The 24,444-nt window shown below is 40.1% G+C and overlaps 1 protein-coding gene and 2 long non-coding RNA genes across 4 annotated transcripts in view; 2 read left to right on the plus strand and 1 right to left on the minus strand.

Annotated features, from left to right (window-relative positions):
* LOC309475516 (uncharacterized protein) overlaps positions 1–7,191 on the minus strand; it is a 115,656-nt gene extending 108,465 nt beyond the window's left edge. Inside the window, exons 1-3 of one of the 2 annotated variants that reach the window (XM_082138341.1) lie at positions 6,962–7,191; positions 6,508–6,831; positions 6,159–6,308 (exon numbers count right to left, since the gene is read on the minus strand). In XM_082138341.1, coding sequence (XP_081994467.1) covers positions 6,159–6,308; positions 6,508–6,831; positions 6,962–6,986 — 499 coding nt within the window. In that variant the 5' untranslated portion in view covers positions 6,987–7,191. The remainder of the gene's footprint in view (positions 1–6,158; positions 6,309–6,507; positions 6,832–6,961) is intronic. The other variant, XM_082138340.1, reaches the window with a different exon arrangement.
* The window catches only part of LOC309475538, a 104,759-nt gene extending 84,784 nt beyond the window's left edge, over positions 1–19,975 (plus strand). Inside the window, exon 4 of the long non-coding RNA XR_014197704.1 lies at positions 19,772–19,975. This is a non-coding gene — a long non-coding RNA (uncharacterized lncRNA). The remainder of the gene's footprint in view (positions 1–19,771) is intronic.
* On the plus strand, positions 11,827–13,614 carry LOC309475025. The gene is made up of 5 exons (XR_014197471.1): positions 11,827–11,978; positions 12,057–12,098; positions 12,825–12,872; positions 12,969–12,995; positions 13,164–13,614. It is a non-coding gene; the product is annotated as an uncharacterized lncRNA (long non-coding RNA).
* Positions 19,976–24,444: the final 4,469 nt, after the last annotated feature.

Raw genomic sequence — 24,444 nt, forward strand, 5'->3', positions numbered from 1 at the left:
TCGGGGCAGACAGTACCGATTTCTAGACTGAAAGCAGCTTAGCTTGCAGAGCGGGAACCTCTAGGTTATAAAACCTTATAAATGTAGACGGGGAGGCCCAGCCTGCCGCCATACAGATATCTTGCAAGGCAATCCCACTAGACCAAGCCCACGACGAGGCCACGCCTCTCGTGGAGTGCGCTCTGACACCCAATGGGCACTGCAAGCCCTTAGAGGTGTAAGCCAGCGCTATAGCATCGACTATCCATCTGGATAGGCTCTGTTTCGAAACGGCGAGTCCCTTAGAACGTCCGTAGAGTGAAACAAAGAGCTGCTCCGTCTGTCTGAAAACAGACGTGCGGGACACATAAGCCCTTAGCGCCCTGACTGGGCAAAGGAAGCTGGCGTCCTTCTCCTCGTTAGAGACCGGCAGGGCAGACAGGGAAATTACCTGGGCCCTGAACGGTGTATTGAGGGATTTAGGGACGTACCCGTGCCTTGGTTTGAGTATGACTTTCGAGTCATTTGGCCCAAACTCCATACACGTCGCGCTCACTGAGAGCGCTTGTAAGTCCCCTATGCGCTTCACTGAAGCGAGAGCCAGAAGAAACACCGTTTTGAAAGACAAGTGTTTGATATCTACTGACTGGATAGGCTCAAATGGGGCACCCTTCATGGCCTCCAAGACCGTAGAAAGGTCCCATATGGGGACTGAGGGAGGTCTGGGAGGATTTAACCTCTTAGCTCCTCTAAGGAACCGAATGACCAGATCGTTCCTTCCTAGTGACTGACCAAGCGTTGGTTTGGAAAACGCTGCTATAGCCGCCACATAGACTTTGAGCGTGGATGGGGCTCTGCCTTCATCCAGTAGCTCTTGTAGGAAGGAGAGAACCTCCGTCACTCCACAGTCCAGGGGTGAAAAGCCGCGTGCTGTGCACCAGCTGGAGAACACTGACCATTTTGAGGAATAGAGCCGTCTCGTAGAGGGAGCTCTAGCCTGCATGATCGTGTTTAACACTCCCTCTGGGATATCAGAGGGTACCCGTTGATGGCCCACGCATGTAGGGACCAAAGCTCCGGGCGAGGATGCCAGATCGAGCCCCTGGCTTGAGAGAGGAGGTCCCTCCTCACTGGTATTGGCCATGGGGCAGTGCTCGTCAGCTGCATAAGAACTGGGAACCAAGCCTGGTTCTTCCAGAACGGAGCAACCAGTAACACTGAGCATCTGCTTTCCCTGATCCGCTCTAATACCTGAGGTAGGAGCGTGATGGGGGGAAAGGCATAGAGCGGGCAGCGGGGCCAGACGTGGGCCAGCGCATCCCTGCTCTTTGAGAAAAATTCCGGGCAGTGAGCGTTTTCTTGAGACGCAAACAGGTCTATCTTTGCTCTGTCGAATGTCTGCCACAGCAGTTGGACTGTCTGCGGATGCAGTGACCATTCTCCTGCTGGAACATTGTTCCTGGACAGTCTGTCTGGTCCCACATTCAGGTGGCCAGGCACATGCGCTGCTCTGAGCGAGCGCAAATTGTGCTGAGCCCATACCAGGAGTCGTTTCGCTAACCTGTATAGGTTTCGGGATGTGATGCCTCCCTGGCGATTTATGTAGGCTACCACTGACATGTTGTCCGAGCGGACCAAGACGTGGTGTCCTGCTATTTGGGGACGAAAGCGCCTCAGCGCGTTGTCGACTGCCATCATTTCCAGGCAGTTTATGTGCAGAAGCTTTTCCCGTTCTGACCACTGGCCGAAAAACGGTCTGCCCTCGAGCAGTGCTCCCCATCCCGAGGTGGAGGCGTCCGTGGACACCACCTTCACACTCGAGGAAGTCCCCAGGCTTACACCTGACTGGTACCAGTCGGTCGCTCTCCAGGGTATCAGTGCTGAGACGCATTCCTGATCGACCTTGAGACGAAAGAGACCTGAAGTCCATGCTCGACGCGGTACTCGCGCTTGTAGCCAGAACTGCAGTGGGCGCATGCGAAGCAGACCCAGCTGGAGAACTGTGGATGCTGCTGCCATGAGACCGAGCATCCTTTGAAACTTCTTTAGCGGGACTATAGTGCCGCGGCGGAAGGTTTCTGTCATGCGCTGAATAGTCAATCTGCGCTGTAGCGATATTTGAGCTGTCATTGACAGCGAGTCCAGTTCTGTGCCCAGAAAAGATACTCTCTGACTGGGAGACAGTGAACTTTTCGCCCAGTTGACTTTGAGACCCAGATTCTCGAGATGTTCGAGTAAAATGGTTCTGTGTTCTATGAGCTCCGTATGTGACTGAGCTAGAACCAGCCAATCGTCCAAGTAGTTCAAAACTCGCATTCCCCGAAGTTTCAGGGGAGCGAGGGCTGCGTCCATGCACTTCGTGAATGTACGGGGTGCTAGGGACAGGCCAAACGGTAGGACTGTGTATTGATAAGCCTGGCCCTCGAAGGCGAATCTCAAAAATCGCCTGTGACGTGACGCTATTTGTATTTGGAAATACGCGTCTTTCAGATCTATTGACACAAACCAGTCCCCGTGGCGAATTTGCGCGAGGATTTTCTTGGTTGTGAGCATTCTGAACCTGCGTTTTGAAAGCGCTACGTTCAGTTGTCTTAGATCTAGAATGGGTCTGAGACCCCCGTCTTTTTTCGGAACCAGAAAATATCTGCTGTATAGCCCCCCTTCGCTCTGAGCTTGAGATAAAGGCTCTATTGCCCCTTTGCTCAACAGTTTCGCAATTTCGGTACGAAGTACACTTGCTACTTCCTTTTCTACCGTGGTTTCGACTCGCACCGCACAACGGCGGGGACGTCGAGCGAACTGTAGCGAATAGCCTCTTTTTATAATGTTCAGCACCCATTCTGATACACCGGGAAGCTTTGCCCACGCATGTGCGTGCATAGCTAAGGGTTGAATGAGATTGGAGCTCTGGTCGTGACATAGTGGCGACCGGGGAGCTTCGGTATGCTGTATTATAGACACCGCATTTGCAGCGCTCGAGGCGGGGAGTGTTTTGATCACAGCGGGCGGTTCGCCCGCGCTCGGCTCTCTCACGGCAGGTAGCTGAGAGACGGCGAGCGTGGGGGAAACCGAGGGATTCGTCATGTCTGTGAGTGAATGTGGGCGCAGGACAGCGGGCACATTTGCACTGAAAACACCATCGACCTGAGTCGGTTGTATGTGTGTTGGTTTCGTTTTTACAGAAACCAAGAGACATGCAGCGTGTAGTGTTTGTGGGCACTGGGACGTGGGCACGTTCACTACATTCTGTGCGCAATCGACATGAGTCGATTTTATGTGCGCGAGCCCTGTGGGGCGGGCTGTGTCTGTGTGTAGGAATGGGCACTGGGCAGTGGGCATTTTTACTACACTCATAACACCGTCGGCCGTGGCCGGAATACCAGAAAATACGCTCTTTACAGGATTTATCTGGGTCGCCGTGAAAACGGCGTTTGTGTACAGGCAAGCGGGTAATGCAACCGACTTGTTTACTGCAGAGTACACTGGAACAGTCGCATGTAATGGAACTGGACGAGCGGGAAGTTTTGGTGGAAACCCGGCCGCAGCGGGGCTTGAACACCGTCGTTTTCCTAAGCTGGCTAGGAAGACTTTGAGGCCTCGGGCTTCATCTCAACCTTCGGCCGAGTCCCACGCTGTGGGGGGCGGCGGCCGGCAGAGCGAGAGCGTGGTCTCTGGTCCCGGGCCTGTCGACGCTGTGAAGCGGCGGCGGGGGGCGGTGGCTGCGAGCTGCGAGCAGACGGCTGTTTAGAGCGGCCTGATGCGGAGCTAGAGCGCTTTGGCAAAAAGTGCTTCATGGCCTGCGACGTCTTTTGTACCTCAGCGAATCTGTCCGCGAAATCTTTGACGGACGATCCAAAGAGGCCAGTAGCAGAAACGGGGGCGTCGAGGAACACAGAGCGCTCCGAGTCCGGCATTTCTGAAAGCGTCAGCCAGAGGTGTCTCTCAGCAACGGTGAGAGAGGCCATGTTCCGCCCTATGGCCTGTGCAGCGGATTTCGTAGCGCGGAGTGCGAGGTCCGTAGCGCTCCTTAAATCCGCCACGTTGATTGCTTCCGTGCCTTCCTCGTCCAGCTTTCGGAGAAGGTTAGCTTGGAAGATCTGGAGAGTGGCCATAGTGTGTAGCGCTGATGCAGCCTGCCCAGCGGCGGTGTAAGCGCGACTGTGCAGGGTGGAAGTAGCGCGGCAGGCTTTTGAAGGTAGCGCCGTCTTAGTCCGCCGTCCAGCAGAGGGCGGGCAAAGATGGGCTGCTACCGCCTCCTCCACTAGAGGGAGAGCGAGGTATCCTCTGTCTTTGGCACCGTCCACCACGGAGAATGCCGCCGAAGCAGAGGAACGTAGCCTGGCTGAAAAAGGGGCGCTCCAAGACTTTGCCAGTTCTTCATGAAGCTCAGGAAGAAACGGGGCGGGTCTTGAGGGCGTGGAAACGCGGTCCCCTTGCAGAAAACAGCCGTCCAGACGGTTGCGTGTAGGCTCGGCGGGCGCGGACCACTCGAGGCCGAGGCTCTCTGTGGCCTGTGTGAGCAGACGCATCAGCTCAGCTTCAATGCTGGCCCGTTTTCCTGACGACTCGCGGGCAGAAGAAGGGGCGAGGTCCACAGAGCTCGCCCAATCCTCGCTGTCCGAAGCCAGGATAGAGCAGTTGTCCTCCTCGAAAACTGCCGCTTCTTCCTTGTCATCTCCGGCGGAAGCGGCGGCCAGCGGCGGCCACTGTCCGGGAGTGAGAGACTCGAGAGAAGCAGACGGCGAAGCTGGCAGGCGCACCGGCGAGCTTTTCTCGGTGGGAGGCTCAGGGATCCGCTGAGCACGGCGCTTTTTACGGCGCGGCGTCGAAGCGGGGGGTGCAGGCTCGTGGAAAGTTGCCATGCGAGTCCTCAGAGTCGCCATAGGCATAAGCTCGCAGTGAGGGCATCCGCCGTCAGCGAGCGCTAGAGCCGCATGTCCTTCACCCAGGCAGGAAACGCAGATGACATGGCGGTCCCCGTCGCTGAGTGGGGCTCGGCACGAGCCACAGGATGGACGAGACATCTTGAAAAAGACGCTCTGCTCTTTTAGAAAGGGAGTGTGAGTCGCGGCGGCGAACACACACAATGCAATGAAAGGATATAACGCCGGATAGCGTAGCAGGAACGGTGGTTGAAGGCGGCGCGGCCAGCGACTCCAGGTACCGAACTCGTCCCGCTGAAATGCTGTTTCCACGGCGCGGCTTCTTCTCTCTGGATCCAGCGATGCGTGAGCTCCGCTGAAGAGATGAAAAATCGGTAAGCTAGCCTTTCGATGCTATATTTATAGCCCCAGGCCACGCCCGTTTCGGCGGGACGTGACGTATGGGGCGCGAAGCGCCCCCATTGGTGATGACGTCACGATAGGGCCTTTTCGATAGGCTGCTGCAGTTGCCGCAGGGCAGCCAATAGGCGCGCAAGCTGTCTCGCCTATGTCTGCATGCTGCCGCAACGCGTTTTACATTATTTCAAAATTAAGGATAATTTTTTGGCTTCAGTATCTCGCGGAAAAGAGATTTCCCCTAGCGTAAGATATTACGCAGTACGAGAGTACCTCTCGTAAGAGAACGTAATTGATAAGACATTTGAATGCAATAGAGTCAAAACATTAATGCCAAGATTTTAATATGCATAAATAAGAATACGTACAAATATGTACGTCGGTAGAGTTGTTCATACGTAAATAATTTACGTTTTTGTGCTGCTAATACGTAAATATTTTACGTTTTAGTGCCGTGAATACGTCAGTATTATACGTTTCTGTGTGTATAAAACGTAAGTAAATGTACGTATGGTAGAATTGCACTTTACGTAAAATTACACACGTATTCTCATGAGATCACGTTGGCTAAACAGAGTAATTAAAAACTTAAGCTGCCTATTTAGATTAGATTAGATTCAACTTTATTGTCATTGCTTATGTTACAGTACAAGGCAACAAAATACAGTTAGAGTTTAACCAGCAGTGCATTTGTAGCAGTATTTATACAGTTGATAATAAATATGAATGGGTAATAAATATTATTAATTTGAACAACAGAAGCTTACTTTGACATTACTAACATATGTACAAAAATATATGATTTAGAGAACAGCATTATTGCTTTTTTTGCACTACTGTGTATTTAACAGTGTACTGATACTGTGTATCATTTTTAAAACAATAAGAGTAATATCTCACCGATCAGCACAATGAGCAGAAGCCCGTTCATCACAGCAGATATGATGATAATAATCTGCCATTGTGTCTGATTCTGATCAATAAACTCCACCGCTGTCTGATTGTGACACTCACTTGTATGATTGTAACACTCAGTTAGTTGAGTTGATTCTGTAAAGAAAGTGTCCAGTCTCTTACAGTAAACAACTTTTGTGCAATGTGCAATGGCTAAAGATTTAAAGCACTGAGAATTATGATAATATATTGTTACTTATTGATATAATTATTCATATCTAAAAATGTATAATGGCAAGTATGTAAGCAGTGATCATCAGTATGTTTTGATCACTGAAAAAGTAAATGAACTCACCGGTGAAGTGCAGTCTGGTGCTGTTGCTGAGTTTTGGAGGTGTGCCTGTTTTCATACAGTAATAAACTCCTAATTCATCAGAAGTCACATTATTAATAACCAGACGGTGTTTAAATATCACAGAATATTTCTTACTGAATGCATTATTCAAGTAAAAAGGTGATTTTGGTGGTAGGAATGATCGTAGAATCACTGTTGGAGGATCTGGTGTTTTCAGTAAAATCCAATAAACCTCATTTTCATCAAGATCACAGTTTATGGTCACATTTGATCCCAAATCAGTGAGTTGATCTGAGACTGCGGCTCGACAACAGATTAACACATCTATAAGATAAAAAAATAAATAAAAAAAGATTACCCACATAAAACCCTGACACATAACTTATTTTTATTTATTTAATTTGAATAAGTTTACAAAGCCTGTATATATAGCCATAACATATAATAAACTCACAGAGCTGAAGCTGAATGATCTTCATGTTGTCTTGATTAAAACACCTCAATATGATTCTGCTTCTCTCCACACAACATTAAGGTGAATCTACTGCAGCTCTGAAGCAAAAGACAGGAAGACAAATAACCTTCCCACCTCAAGCAGAGGAAGTCAAAGTCAAACTCACCCTGACCACACTTTTTTCAACATCTAATGCCCTTATTGCCATCACCACTTTATTAATAAACTTAAAGGGATAGACATATTAAAGAATGTTGTAATCAAACAGTTGATGGACCCCATTTACTTCCATAGTAGAAAATAAATAAATAATAATAAGTCAATGGGATCCATCAACTGTTTGGTTACTGACATTCTTCACAATATCACAATTATACAGGAGAAAGAAACTCATACAGGGTTGGAACAACTTGAGGATGAGTAAATGATGACACAATTTTCATTGGGTGAACTATACCTTTAAGCATGTTTTTATATTTGATCACGTTACAGTTTTTCTCAGTTGCTTTGGTAAATTTCTCAGAACACAATTGAAATTCTCAAAATTATTGTCCAACCTCCACATCATCTAGTCACTTATGCACAGCATAAAAGCAATTTAACATTATTTTTAACAAATTGCCAATGATTTGGAACATGCCTTCAAATGATGTACAGTAATTTCTCATATAGTGCTGCATGTACAGTTGTAATGTCAGGCTCCGGTCATATGTGTTGGTCTTGTTCTTAGTTTGGTGATCCTGACACTCATGTGGTGTGTTGTGTGGGTTTGGAGGGTGTTGTCTGGATCCAGGCTCCGCCCATAGCCGTGGGAACGTATTTTGAGCAGGGGTGCTGAGGTGGGGGGTGCATAAAGGCTGATATATACTTCTGCATTGGACCTACGCCGTTAGGCTACGCATCGGTTTTCATCTATACTTCTGGGTTGTTGTCCGCATCGACGTGCAATTACACATGCTGACCACTAGTAGGCAGTGTCCACGGGCATGTTGATGGTGTAACCCACAGTATCAAGGCAAATGCCAAAGAAGAAGCAGCTTGTTGTGTATGTTGTTGAAGAAGCAGCAGCAGTGATGGAGGCAAATAGACGGCGACTTTTGTTGCAGCTTGAGTTGTTACATATCGAAGAACAGATCATTTATAATTCACAGATTTTTTATTTTTTTATTTTTTTACCTGAGGGAGGGGTTCAAGCAGACCAATTACCAGTAGCACCTCAATGGAGACCACAAGATCCAGGGGGCGGGGTTGGATCCACATCTAAGAGGTGGAGATTGGTAGGTTTAGGGGTGGGTTTAGGGATCAGGGGGTGGAGATGGGTAGGTTTAGGTATATGTAAGGTGGGGGGAGTTGGATCTGGATCCAACTCCTCCCCCTGGATTTTGTGTTCTGCAGTGAGGACCATCTCCCAATTACAGTGTTTGCGGTCCACATAGAAATGACACGTTGTTACATTTTTGGTACTTTTGTACTTCAAAAGATACTTTTTTTAATAAAAGTGGAATTTCTTTGTTTAATAGAAGTGAATTTGTCTGTGTTTTATAGTATACTGTGGTTTGGCCATATTCAGTTATACGGGAGTGACGCGCGGTGACACGCTGCCACGATATATACACGGCGGTCGGCTCCGCCCACTTTGGGCGCACAAATGCATTTAAAATAAAAAATGTATTTAAACAATGTGGCGCAGGACGTGAAAATGATAACTGCGTCGGGCTGAAACTAGCAAAAAACACTTACATCGTGGCTGCCGCCGCATTGCACCTGGTGTATGATATGGCTCTTAGGCAGAGTTTGATGAGGTTTTCAACTTCTTTTAAAAGAGCCCTTGTTTGTGGATGTGGTTTGTGAAGACATGGCTTTTGCGATGTCATTTACTGTCTTGGGTGAATCACTGCAGATGTCTCCCATAATTTTCAGCCAAATTTCCAGTCACGCTTTGTCAAAGTTCAAGGGAAAGTGAAGGGAATCTATATCCTCTATTTGTTCCTTGTTGGCTGCCTTAACAAGCACCATTTTCGCTGAGAGCTGCTGTTTTCATACCATCTTGATCCAATCTCCTCTTTACATCCGCGATGACCAAGTCCACAGCTTCATAGGCCCTGTCCCAAATGGCACACTCCGGACTTGTGGACTTCCTCAGAGTTTACACTTTGGTGACGTCATGTAGTGCAGACCTATAGGGCCCTTGGCTCGAGTCCACGAGGGCGCATTGAGGGGTATTTTTGGGACAGACTCGATCGTCACGCCGCAAATAACAGTCTGGTTGTTGTTGGACAGGAGAAATCACATTTTTGAGCTCCGACGTCTTATCTCCATGTCAACTACACAGCCTGCTTTTACAGTTCTATATTTTGATATTATGCATGCCACCTAGATGGGCATTAGACAATAGATACATCATGCTTATTTAAATGAATGAGTTTAAATCAGTGACAGTTTAAGAACTGTGGCGAGATGCATGGAGAAATACCTGCTAAACTACAGTGTGTGGAGAGTTTTAGACACTTGTGAAAAATTATGTAAAGTGAACAACAATGCCATAATATATTTCTCTTTTAAAATCAAATCTATATTGATCACATTAAAACAGCTTTGTCATAGTTTTAATTTTGTGTGTATGTTTGTGTATAAATACTAACATGTACAGTACTGTATATTTACATGAACTGGGTATGACAGAAGCCAAGAACCTTATTTAATAAATACATCTGTAACAGATTGATCTTCAATGTTCACTGGGATATTTGAAGTGTTAAATGTCCTAATAAAATGTCTTGAAAGTGTTTAGTGCCTTAAATGTCCCTTTAATAAGATGATTATTCTAGCCTGTAATTTTTTCAATAATAAGCATTCTGAACACTTCCCTAAACTTTACCACCACGCATATCAAACACAGTATTTTTGTCTCCTTAAGTAAGATCTGTTTATTTGAGAAACAAAGCTGAGTATGAAAATAAGACTTGTTTTGAATATAATTTAATATAAGTCATCAGCAAAGAATAACTGAAAACAAGCTCTCTATATATCAAGGTTAGCAAGGAGAGGAAACAAGAAACAGGTGAGATGCATTAATCAAACAATGAATAGTAACACATGCAAACAAAGAAAACAGAAAAGGAAACAATGATACAAAGAAAAAAACAAATAAGGGTTGTCGGGTATGTATACACGACAACGATGTACAAAAAATGGAAAAGTGTTTTCTTTGTATAGACGACAATGTTGTGTGTGTTTACACGGATCCCCAAAAACGAAAAATCACTATTATGTTGCTATTAATTAGCAACAATAGTCACTATTAAATCAGGCCAGTAGTTGGCGATGTCACTTTGTAAAGAAAGACTATGTGCCTGTGCACATACAAATTCTGACGCCAAACGCGCATGCTTATAGACTAAACACTTAAAATGCATGTGCATGACGTTACCGTTTTCACAGATTTGTGTTTTTGTAGTTTTCACTGAGACAATAACGGCATCGTTTTCAAAAACTTGCACTTTGAAACCCATTTTCATAGGCTTGCGTTTACAGTCCCCCAAAATGCTGTGGTCATGTAAGAGAACTGCCAAACGCATAAGTTTCCTAGTCTTAAGGTGAATTAAAGGCATTAAGTTGGGTGAAGAATAAGTGGGAATCAAACCCATGACTATAGGTGTTACCAGAAAAGTTTTTATAAAATCTAAATCAAATAAGTGATTGCCCAATATATAATATAACCAAAGTATATAACCATTGCCTAGAGAGAGAATGGCAGTGAACCATTGCCCTATAGAACCATTGTATTCTAAATGAGAATACAATTACAGGATACAAAATCAGGAAAATATCATACAAATGAGAATGTCATACAGTAAGACAGTTTTAAGGGCTTTGGAGTTGCTGGATGTAAGGAGAGTGTCCAGGTAGGATTTTGGTTCCTTACATAAAATGAAAAAGTAGGGCTTAACACCCTGAAATTTGTATTTGTGTAAGAACATTTTCAAAAAAATATTGATATCTTTATCAAAGCTGTGATGACCAAATAAAACATATTTGTATTACAAAGAAAAACTCAATAGCAAACTCTAGTGGAGTGACAGGTATATTATTCTTGTTCGAAAACTCATTGCTGCATTCGAGATGAGTTTGGATGTACCACTTCATATCTCAGTGAGTGACACAAGCCAAAACAAACCAAGCTTGCAAAAATGTGAAATCTTTGTAAAAACAAGCCACTCAGTTTGTTCACAGCTGCTAGCCAAGTGTAGAGTATGACACATGTGAACACACCTCTCCTAAACCTGCCATACAGGTGCAGTGGCAAAATCTGACAAGTCAGTGTGGGGTCGTTTAAAATGTAGGAATAATTGACCTGACATTGGAAAACAAGATTAGATAAATGTATTATGTTGCAAAAGTTGTAGTTTGTGTTCGTATTATAGTTTTTCTTCTGTTGAGAGGTGATCCAAATATTTGTGTCTTGAAACAGGACGAAGATTGATCGGCTTGTGCTGCATCTCTATGGAGAGGCCATTGTAAGCCGCCATGTTGGCCCATTGTTTTGCCCTCCAGGCCGCCGCACAGGTCACGTGACTGAAAACTATGAATAGTACAATCTGTTTTATCAATACAAGCTGAAGCTGCAGGCATGTTTTCTTTCACAAAAGATATCTTTGTCAACATTGGAACACAATGGAACATTATTAAAGTCTTTATTTTAGTATGAAAGCTAATTGTTAGCAATGGTCAACATTACTTGTTATATTATTGTTATTATATAAATAGTATACTCTAACAAAATGCTTTCAGAGCTTCTTAAAGTGGATGAATAAGGTGGGTTGGGATTAAAATGATCGCTCCACCTTTCTGTTGTTTGGTTTTGGTTTCATTTCTTATGAGTATTTACACAGTCTCTTTCCTGCTAGCGCTCAGTCGGTTTTATCGATACAAGCTGAAGTTGCAAGCATGTCTTTTTTCACAAGCGGCTTTTCTTCCAACACGGGAACACAGGGAAACACAAATGAGAAATCCTTCAGTAAGTGTCTCTAAGTTTCTTTTGCAAGTTCATTTGAGTGTAATGCTGTTACATGCTAATTTTTATTTATTTTTTTAGTTTGTAATAACACTGGAACAATTTCAACTTTCGTTGGAGGAGGTAAGCTCTAATATAAAATAACTTTTGTGAACCTCTATAATGAACAGATTGTCTAATGTTGTCTTATAGGTGATCTTGCATCTTAGAGTAAAAGTATATAGTTTTAATGCTGAATTTCATTGTGATATGGTAGGTTGCATTCTTAAAGATTACTTTGGGGCGTGATATTTAAATGATGATTGTTTTCAGCCATCGAATTTATGATCATTCCTGTGATAAGATTGGTGGCAAACGAATGTTTCATAAATCACATGTGAACCATATCGTAAGATGATTTCTGCGCTCTGATCTGTTCTCATGTCTACGTTAGATTGATAAATGAGGCAAAATGTCCTGGAGAGATGCATATTCATTCACACAAAAAGTTTTATCTATGAGAATGCATCCCTAAGTCTTTCTATGGCCTGATCTTAGTGTTGTCGAAAGTACAGACTTAGGTACCAATTAAGGTACACTGAAATTTTTAAAACACAAATCCGTTTATGAGCGGATGTTATTAGGCTGTGTAAGCGCTCGCTGAAGACAACATGTTTTTGACGCATTGATCATTGTAGCCAATCAGAGACATGTTGAGCGCGTGAACGCAATGGCCAATCAGAGATGTTTAAGAATCCGCTCAACAGCGGCGCTCAAAATGATAGAGGGAAATGCTGGTATCGTCACATTTTCTAAATTTCAGTACCGAAGTCGATAGTAACAAATAATTGTGTGTTTGATTTGTCTCAGCCACTGGAAGTGCTTGTATGGCTGCACCTGTTCCTGTTCCTCCTCTGGGTAAGATAATATATCATCCAAAAATATCTAATTTGGGAATACCATAATTTTAAATGTTTCGTCTGAAATTATGTCTCTCTCTCTCTCATTATTCAGTTAGAGGAGGAGTATGTGCAGTTGTTGGTATGTTAATATCAGTTTGTACATTCCCTTTAGTAGATGAAACCTTAAAATTAGAGATTGATTGATTTATTTGAACAGACATTATATTGTTGTTGTTGTTTACATTATACACATCCAAAGTGAATTTCCCACAATGATCCTTGTTCATATGTTTGTATGCAATTTTAGGTGACTTTGCAAAAGACAAAACATCGTCACCTTAACTCAACATGCAACCCTACATCCAGTGGTCAGAAGTGATTCTACAGGAAACCAGTGCTGGAGATTCATCAGCACATTCCACTACATATATCCCTCACCAGCTTTTTTTTCATCTGGGAATTCTTAGCAAAAGAGTGTATTGTATTTGCTTAACTTGATGATTTAGTTTAACTGTGTATTCTTTATTACAATTCTCTCTGCTCTGCCCTTTTTGTTGCATGTCTTTATTTTTTTAAATCAATATACATTATATTCTGTTTCTACTTTGAGGATCAGTTTGAGCCTATAAAATAGTATATGAATGTTGGTCTCTAAAAGCTTGCTATGATTTGAGGAGTAATGCACAAACAATGTACTTGGGTAAGATGAAAAAAAAACCCATTGTATTGGGGCCTTCAATAAAGACTATCTACTGTAACATTCTCTCCTATATGCCATGAACATATTATTTTGGTTGTAACCCTGTACATTCAATGACAAAGCTTGTGCAGATCATAAATACTAAGAGTAGCAAAGAACATCAAAATACTACAAAAAGATGACATGAAACACACACACACACACACACACACACACACACACACACAAGCACGCATTCCAATGAGAGAAGCTTTTGAAAGGGAACTAGTTTGTTTGCATTGCGTTCATTTTAAAATGTTATGCGTTTAGCCCTATGTGAAATCTGTTTTTATTGTTTGTCAACACACTCATTACATACACTCATTTTGTATCTGCATTCACTATCTTCCTTAGTGACTAGTGCTGGCTACTGACAATTCATAATAATTCATAATAATGATGATAGACCCAGCAATTCCCCCTCCTCCAGGTATTTTGAGCAGTAGGTTTATATAAAATATGTAATATAAAATTAATGTAAAAGTATATAAGTATTTAAAATGACCAAATAAACATGTATTGCTCATACTTTTTACTTTAAAAATCAGTACATTTCTACTTTTACTAGAGTAATAGTTTACCTGCACTTTTACTGAATAGGCTACTTGATTTGTGTACTTCATCTACCACTGAGTATAGGTACTTGAAATAAACTTGATTTGAATGCCTCTTGAAATAAACTTTTCAATGAAATTTAAGTGTGCCAGCCTGGATCAACAGTATGACCACTTTCCCCCCCCTTCATTTCTCTCTACCAAGCTTGTTTTATAGAAACTTCTTTCAATTTACATGACTAACAGAAAAAAAAACATTGTTTAAATGTTGCATGTGACATTTGACCACCCAGTGGTTTAGTTAATCTGCAGATATGAAAATGTATTGTTATATTAAACTATAAGACTCGCAGGTTTGTGAATCCTAGCTCTTATATCTGTATCCTCAGCATCAGCTTGCCTATTGATCGGTATGTGTACGTGTGTGTGTGTGTGTGTGTGTGTGTGTGTGTGTGTGTGTGTGTGTGTGTGTGTGTGTGTGTGTGTGTGTGTGTGTGTGTGTGTGTGTGTGTGTGTGTGTGTGTGTGTGTGATGTGTGTGTGTGTGTGTGTGTGTGTAAGCTCTCTCTGTCTGTCACTCTTTGTTCGGAGTTAGTTTCCAACTGATAGTGTAAAGAAAATTATTCACCGAAACAGAAAAAGAAAAAAAATTAGGGCTAACTGACACAGTTCACTGAAATAAACGTTGAAATGGCAATTCATCTGAAAACCTGAATCCTAAAATGTCTGTGATTATCGGCACATCGTAATGATAAATAACATGATAGGCTATATTTCAACTCCATCCATCCATCTATTCTTAATTTCACTTAATGAAAAGTAAAATGTTTTCTCTTCACTTAGACAATGCATTGTTTTGTTTGCTATTGTTAAATGTTTTGTTTAATTTACACATGATTTTATGTTTGTTCATAATAAAAATGCACATCATTTACCCAAATCTGATTCAGAGTGTTTATGGCCACGTTCACACAGCAGAATACGGTTGTCTGTCCTGTATTTGAGTTCTTAATACGGTTGCGTTCCCAAACAGTGCGGTTATTTACGCGAGTGCAATGATTAAAGGCGCCTGGCTCATGTTTGAAGCTACTGTCAGTTAATGAACATTTGATGGATGAACTTGTGACTCAATTGGACTCTGTCGTGTCAAACAAGACCTTTCAGTTTTATGGACGTCGCCATCTTTGATATCACTTTGGCCACTGTCGCTATGGTTAGGGTAGAGTGGGGCACAACCTAACGCTTTTTGACTTTCTCAGTTTATGTAAACTAGCGCTGTAGCTATCGATTATTTTAGTAATCGAGTATTCTACTGATTATTCCATCGATTAATCGAGTAATCGGATAAAAAAATGGTGGTAATAAAAATAGATCCAAGTGAACAACAGCCTTTAAAATGACTTAAATACAAATAGGTAACACTTTACAATATGGTTCATTAGTTAACATTAGTTAAAGGTATAGTGGAGGATCTTTCCGAATTTTAGATAAGACCCGCCCTCTCCACTTTTTGAATAAGTTTGATTGATTCACCAGAATGATTGACAATTAGGAGGACCAATAGTATAGGTGATCCACCCGGAAGTAAAAAATCCTCCGCTATACCTTTAACTACCTTAGTTAACATGGGCCTACTAAGAATGAACAATACTTCTACAGCATTTATTAATCTTAGTTCATGTTGTATTTGTTAACATTAATGTATTGAACTAACATGAACAAGCAATGAACAGCTGTATTTGTATGAACAAATGTTACAGTTAGCTATTGTTCATTGTTAGTTCATGTTGGTTAATACATTAATGTTAACTAATGAGCCTTATTGTAAAGTGTTACCCAAATATATAATAACAAGCAATAATTATTGGTTCAAAAAAGTATCAAAGTAATCATATGGGTTTTATTGAACAACGCTGTTAAAATACAGCATGTAAAATATATGATAACTAACAAACATTTATGCATTTGGCAGACGCTTTTATCCAAAGCGACTTACATTGCATTTCAAGGTACACATTTACATTCTTATCAGTTTTTACTTTCCCTGGGAATCATACCCATGACCTTGGCGTTGCAAGCACCAACGCTCTACTGTTTGAGCTACAGGAAAGCTTAATTCAAATGTCAACTTAATCTTTAATATTTGGTCCCTTCTGTACGATAGAAATGCAACAGCCACTGCAATTTCCGGGGAGTGGTTGTAACACTTTTTTCTTCAGCACCTAAAACAACCCTTTTTTTTTTTTTAAGCTACATGTCTGAAACTTTTAGGCAAAGTACCCATATTTGTCTACTACAAATGGCAACAATTTAAATTTCTTCAAATATATCACAGACTTTGTGAGGTGATCATGAATACAAGGTGGTCCTTTGTTACACACACACATACTGGGGTAAGTTGTAACAGGTAGACAAAATGCACAAAAACGAAGGGTTTTTATTAACAACATTTTTATTTTAAATGAATGGCTGCAACAATAAAATATGTGTGAATATGCGGAGTGTATGTGCATATTTTGTGTGTTTGTGCATGCACAAGTGTGCGTTTGTGTGTGCATGTCTGTACATGCACATTCATATGGGTGTGTGTGTGTGTGTGTGTGTGTGTGTGTGTGTGTGTGTGTGTGTGTGTGTGTGTGTGTGTGTGTGTGTGTGTGTGTGTGTGTGTGTGTGTGTGTGTGTGTGTGTGTGTAACCTACCCCGCCACTGTCACTATTGTTTAACTAGCTGTATTAGCATGGTGCTTTGGAATTAGTAGGAGGTTGATACACCATTCTTTACTATAGAAACTACAGTTTGACCTGATATAACTCATACAACATTATCTACAACGGTAGAAGTACTAAACAAAATATTATCTTGTTATGTTTTTTTACTTTCTTGCCTCAGAATTAGATTTTCTGCTGTAGCTTCAGGAGAGATTGCAACTCAGACTTGAACCTCCGTGTGCGATCGTAAAAATCCTGAGGAAACTGAAACTGTCACATGACTCCTATCTTATCCCTGATTGGTGGAATTGGTAGTGTAACAACTAGCCCCGTGTTACAACCGTCCCCAGTCTCCCCTACTCGACTTTAATCGAGGAATCGTTACAGCCCTAATGTAAACTAAACCTACTTAGGGTTCAGAGTATTTATTTTTTCCCACATTAATTTCACACGTCTTGTACAATTATGTGGTTTTGTTTTATTAATACAGTATATACTTTTTTCTTGATATACCCCGAAAGAATGGAAGTGAAATGTGACAACATGCCCCATAGGTGGGGTTCATTGGAACATGTGAGGGGCACATTGTAACATAACATATGACAGCTTAAAATGTTATCTGATCTAATAAAAACATATACAAGACAAACGTACACAAGTCTCAATAAAATACAATTATTAACTTTTTCATATTAAATAATGGCATTTTTTAATAATTAAAACTAAAATATTTTTTGAGTTTAACAACGAACACACCGGAAAAAACACAGCTATACAACATAGTTCAAAACATAATAATAATGAATAATTTCTGAACATTGACTCTCAGTCTTTATTCACCTTTTTCTCATGTTTTCTCAATAGAATTCATAAAAGTAGGCTATATAATAAAATAGTTATAATAGGGGCTCATTCTAACGCAGTGTTACAATGTACCCCATCTGCGCAACTGGGATTTAAACGCGGCTAGTGTCTTCTGTCTAACATATTGGAGATTAAAATAATATCAGATTTGTCTCATTTAAAACCTCTTAGGGCCTAGTGGCCACATACGTGGACAGCACATTTTAGCTCTTATGTCCACAATTGTGTTCACTGCTGAATTGGTGTGGTATGGACATGCATGGGGGTACTTACACTGCCATCTGGTGGTGTCAGAAATTAAAAACACACTACGGTCAAAATTCAAAATGGCGGCGAACACAAGGGAAGATGCAAGTGGTAGCTCCATACACAAACGTCGACCAGGTAAGAAGTTCTGTTATATTTCATGGCTTATTCTGATTTAGATATTTATAAAAGCCTTGTATATTTGTCATGACATGCAAATTAAAAAAAAAAAAGTGTAAAACTAGCAACTTTGTAGGTCGCTAAACATGATGTACACATACGTGTACTTATGGACTGAACCTCCTCAAAACAGCTAATATGCTAGTAAACATGCACACACATAAAATGGGAAAAAGCAAGCTCTGATGCAGCTAAAAAGCTGTACATGGTCCCAATGAAATGAATAACAATAACACTCACACTAACACACACACACACACACACACACACACACACACACACACACACACACACACACACACACACACACACACACACACACACACACACACACACTCACTCACTCACTCACTCACTCACTCACTCACTCACTCACTCACTCACTCTCTCTCTCACACACACACACTCAGATGATGTTCTGTTGTTCCTGTAGTTTGCGGAGAGGAGGAGGAAGCGTGAGGCCAAGGAGAGGAGGAGGACACTCACTCTCTCACACACACTCACTCACACACACACACACACACACACACACACTCACACACACACACACACACACTCACACTCACACACACACACACACACACACACACACACACACACACACACACACACACACACACACACACACACACACACAAACACACACACACACACACACACACACGATGTTCTGTTGTTCCTGTAGTCCATGTTCCTTGGTTCCTCCATATTAAAAAACAGTCAGGAAAAAAACTGCTGTGTTCAAGCTGAAATAAAGAGTTTTTCATTCTATTACACAAAGGTGACTTTATTGTGTTTTATGGAAGTTCGGACCATGAGTCCACGTATGTGGCCATCATTTTTCTCTAAAAGTACATCATATCAAAAGATGATACTTAGTTTTTATTCTAATTAGGTTCCAATAAGCCCAAATAGCAAAGAGAAATAAAAAATGCATGTAAAAAAACAGCTTGGGCCTTAAGAGGTTAAAATAAACACCAAAAATAGAGATGAAAAATTAACATAAGTAAGAAATTTACTTTTACTATGGTTAAATGTTCAGTGATATCATCCAAAGATTTCTGAATTTTGGCGCAATTTTTTCTCTAAAAAGTGTTGATATGGCAACTAGTAAATACACTAAGTTTCGTCATGCTAGCATGTGTGGAAGTATTTAAAACAAGTATTACAACTAGCCCCGAGGCTGTTAGGGCTAGTTGTTACAACTAACACCAAGCCTTAGTGAATGTAAAACATTAAACACGGGCATCATGTGACACACCTCTGCAAACTAAATTAGACACATATTTATCTAACAACCCGACTGATCACTCTGAGAACAGGCTTCAATTAGCATTGTGTCCATATAATACAAAAAACACAATACAACAATGCTGTAATACATAATACAAATACTCTGCTTTTGCATGGATGAATATTATTGTCAAACTAAAGACAAATATTAACATAATAACAATGAAAATTAATCAATATAAATTTCATGAAAATGCTGTCTGAATCTTGTTTCTTTCTTTCTCTGCAGGTCAGATTGAGGACGTCACTGGAAGCTCTGCATTCTTGGCAGTGACGATAAATAGACAGTGTATTGAGACACACTGACAGCAGCAATGTGTGTGTGAGATCAGAAAATAACAGTTTAAATCTGTGACTCTATAAGAACTGTGGCGAGATGCATGGAGAAATACCTGCTAAACTACAGTGTGTGGAGAGTTTTAGACACTTGTGAAAAAAGTGAGATGGTTAACAAGTTACTTGTTAAGGTCCCCGGTCAGGGAGTGACATAAATGACAAAAACAAGACTTCTTAGTTATCCTTTTTATTTTTTTTTATTTTTTTTTTAAAGCGTTATTCTTTTGAATTTATTCTTTAAATTCTTTAAACAATTTATTTTTCTAAAAAGAAACTAAAATAGTTTGGAAGCTAAAATGTTCAGGGGTGAGCTAATGCCAAAACAATAAACAAACAGAAACTAACTTTTCCCACTAAAATAAACTAACTTCCCTACGAGTCAAACAAATCATACAGTATATACCCCATCTCCTTATCTGACCAATAAACAGGAGAAAAAGTGATGGCCTTTTGGCCTACAAAACAAACAAGGAAGGCACTCACCCCATACGGCTTCCCAAATAATTTAGAAGTTACAGATAGGATCAATAGGATGTTATAGACATAAAGATCACACTGTACCAAAAGTGGCCAAAAGCACTATGTTAAACAAAAAAGAGAGCACAGAAATCACAATCTGTCGCATTACATTTCCACCATCTAACACACAGCACAATACAGTCAGTCAAGACTCAAGAGCAAACAAAGAGGCAGAGAGCTCCCTCCAGAGGAATTCTGGGGGAATTTATAATCCGGGATCCATCAACAGCCTCCCATTACATCCAGGACCAAGGAAAAGGAGACAGCAGGAACAACAACAGAACCAAAGTATAACAGCATTACGTCACGGACATAACAACTGTAAGGATGTGTAAAAGAAAAAAAAGTAACCTCTATTAACTTAATCAAATCAATATCAATCACCCTTTGCCATGCAAAACTTTTGTCATATTTTTCTTTTTGTGAAAATACTAACATGTAGACTATACTGTACATGTATGACAGAAGCCAAGAACCTTAATGAATACGTCAGTGACAATTTAATTGATCTTCAATATTCACTGGGATATTTTAAGTGTTATTGAAGTGTTTAGTGTCTTATATAAAAAAAAACATTATATTCTTTAACAATTTTTTTTTTTTTTTTTTTTGAATGAAAACAGCTAAATCATATTAATAGAGTAAAAATACAGAAAGTTTTCTGTAATGGGTAGTTTTTGGGGTAGGTTTAGGGTTAGGGGATAAGATTTATCCCCTAACAAATTAAAAAAATGTTGGCACTTATAACTGGTTTTACAAATACGTCAATGCCCATCAAATCAGACATTTCCCACTGTTTTCTGTATGATTGTGACATGAAACTCTGATCTATCAGGAATGGCCAGCAGAGGAGCTCTGATACACTGAATGATTGTAACGTTCCCTGTTTTGTTCCCTGTGTTTTTTTGTTCATGGACTTTTAGTTTGTATTTTGCCCTGTTTTGTTCTTGTTTCCTGTTCTTGGTGCCATGTTTGTAGTTCTTTGTAGTTTTCTTGTTGATTTAGTCTTGATTGTCCCCATGTTTGTTTTGTGAAACCCTTAACCCCTCTGTGTATAGTGTTTCTTGTGTTCATTGTTGGTTGTTGTCCTTATGGGCATCTTTTTATTGTTTATTAATTGTTTTGTTGATTTTATGTATGTTTCTTTGTTCTCTATTAGTTTTGTCAATAAACATATCCTGCTCTCCCTGTTTATTCTGAACACCCCGTGTTACAGTGATCTTATTTGAGTTTTTAAATAGCAACCTGTGCTATAGAAAGACATACATTTGTATTGTTTAACCGTTGTAATGTTTTTTTTTACAATTATTCATTTATCTTTCATTTTATTATTAATGTTATGATTGTGTGGTCTTCAATCGTTAGAGATGAGAGGGAATGTCTCCATTGTGTTATAAAATGAATGTGTGACTAATGGATATCAAGTCCACCATTGTAGAGTGAGGTTCAACATGACAACTGAGGCTTTAACAAATGTTTGAGAAAATGGAAGAAAATGTCCAAAATGCACATTAACTCTCTTTACAGACTGCACAAAATGAGTAGATTGTGTCTTTATCTTTAAACTTTAACTCATTTGCATCACCGGCACGACTCCTGTCAGCGCAGAAGATTTGATCATTTGCTCATTCTGTGTGACTATTGATGAAAACAATGTTTCAAATATCAGTTTGCCCTGATATCAATACAATAATGTATGCGGACGATACTGTAATTTATGTGCATGCCAAGACAAAAAATCTGGCTGCCACAAAATTGACCAAAGCCATGGACCAGATCACCAATTGGCTAAATCGTTCATGTCTTCAATTAAATGTAGATAAAACTGTGGGAATGTTTTTTACAAAAAGACAATGTAATAGTGTGTCAAACATATCAATTTCGGGTCAAAACATTACTATTGTGCCACAATTTAAATATCTGGGCGTTATTATTGATTCTAATCTCTCTTTTAAAACACATATTAAGAAAGTCTGCAATAGGGTCAAGTTTAGTTTAGCTAATTTTAGATTATATTAGAAGTGCCCTTACTTTTAATGCTGCTAAATTGTTTATGGATGCAATGATTATGTCACATCTAACATATTGTCTGACAAGCTGGGGACAAACTAACAGCTCATCACTTAAGCCACTAGCAACTATTTATAAAAAAACTCTTAAAATTTTGGACCAGAAGCCTAACAGTTTACACCATTGTATAATCCTTAAAAACTATAAACTGCTGAGCTGGGAAAATGTAATCAAATATAAAAATATTTGTCTGGTTTACAAAATTTTACATAATACCGCTCCGCCTCCTTTCAATTCATTCATAATCCAACGTAATAACAGCAGTCATAATACCAGAAGCACCACACGTGGCGACCTAGTAATCCCACTCAGAAAAAGTACATTTGGTCAATTATCATTTTCATTTACTGCAATACATAACTGGAACTCATTGCCCATTACAATTAAAAACATACATATGTATTCGACTTTTATTGCACACCTTAAAAATTGGCTAATCGACAATTACACCTGCACACATTAATATGCTAGATGTGATGTGCACACTAGATGTGACATGATCATGCTTCTGCCACTTGATCTCTGCTGGCTGCTTCAATGCTATGTCCTGTATGTGCTTAATGTGGCCTTTGCATGATTATTTTTTGTGTCAGTTTTCTCTAGTTTATTGCTTGACCTGCTTTTATGTCTTTGCAATTTGTGCTTGCTTGTCTGTTTCAATTTTGTGCCACCTTGTTTGTTTGTCTAAGCTCTTGCTTAAGCCTTGTTTTAATTGTAATGTATTTATTGATGTATGCCAATTAACAACTGGCTGGGGACTACAGCTGGAAATTAGCCGTAGAGGCTAAAGCTGCTCTTTTCATTAAAAAGAGGTTGTCCACATTATTATAAACCAATAAACTAAACTAAACTAAACTAAACTAAACTAAACACTAATTCTCTTCCAAGTAAAAGTCATAAATGTACTTCTGTAAGCAGCGACCTGAACTCTTTACCATCTTGCATGTCAAACACAAGATTTTTGTCTTAATAAAAATGTTATAGTAAAAATATCTAAACATCCTTAAACAAGATCAGTTTATTTGAGAAACAAGACTTTGTATAATAAGACTTGTTTTGAGAGAATACTTGAATTAAGTCATCAGAAAATTGTTCTTTTACTTTTATGTATCAATTTACAAAATATAGTGGGATTCCTGCTCAAAACTAGAAAGGGCTTGAAATATTCAATATTCAGACATAAAATGCAGTGTTTTTTTATTTATTTACTGCCATTAACACAGCCTCTTTCTGAATGTTTCTATACTTTTCTGGTGTTTTTATTGAGTCACTTACACTGTAACTGCAGTACAATATTTCCTGAAGGTTAATGACCACTGACCTGTAGAATTATTAAAACATACATCTTCTCAATGAATGTCCAAACGAAACCAGGCAAACAAAATTGGTTGAGAGATTCTGATTAACATTTATCTTAAAAATAAATGACATAAATCACACTGTTCTTTGTGTAAATTACGTAGGAGTCTATCAATGTGAGTTTGCATGATTGAGTTTTAATAATTACTAAATATTTCCTAATCTTAAGGTGCATTTGATGCATTAAGAGGGAATCCAACCCATGAATTAGTGTTGCTAAAAAAAATTATTATAAAATGTGAAACCATATAATTTACTTGTTATTTTGTGGTTTAAAAAGTGTGTTGTTAATAAATGTTATCATAGTTTATTTGTTCATTGTTAATACATGTTTATATTAAAGTGAATTTGTTAATTTTATAATAAAAACCCATAATCTTTATAAATGGATGAATTTGTGTTACACTGCCAGTTTCTTGACCACATCTTTATGTTTCTGACTGAACAATTCCATCCTATAAGTGTTCTTTCTTTATTTGGTATACATTGTTAATGTATTTTCTTTATGGATAATTTCTTAATATTAAACTGAATGTAGACACAGATATAGGCTAACAGTCAAGAAGATGTTTATTGACAGCAACTGTGCAGAACTCATCGTCTACAACATGGAGTAACATGCGTGAATCAATGTCACTCACAAAATTAGGCAACCAGTAGTGGGAACACACGCTAGCGACCTCACCGCCCGCCACTGGCGACATGCAGCGAAAAAGTCGCT

Source organism: Leuciscus leuciscus (assembly GCF_965113295.1).
Source record: "Leuciscus leuciscus genome assembly, chromosome: 15".
Classification (NCBI taxonomy): Eukaryota; Metazoa; Chordata; class Actinopteri; order Cypriniformes; family Leuciscidae; genus Leuciscus; species Leuciscus leuciscus.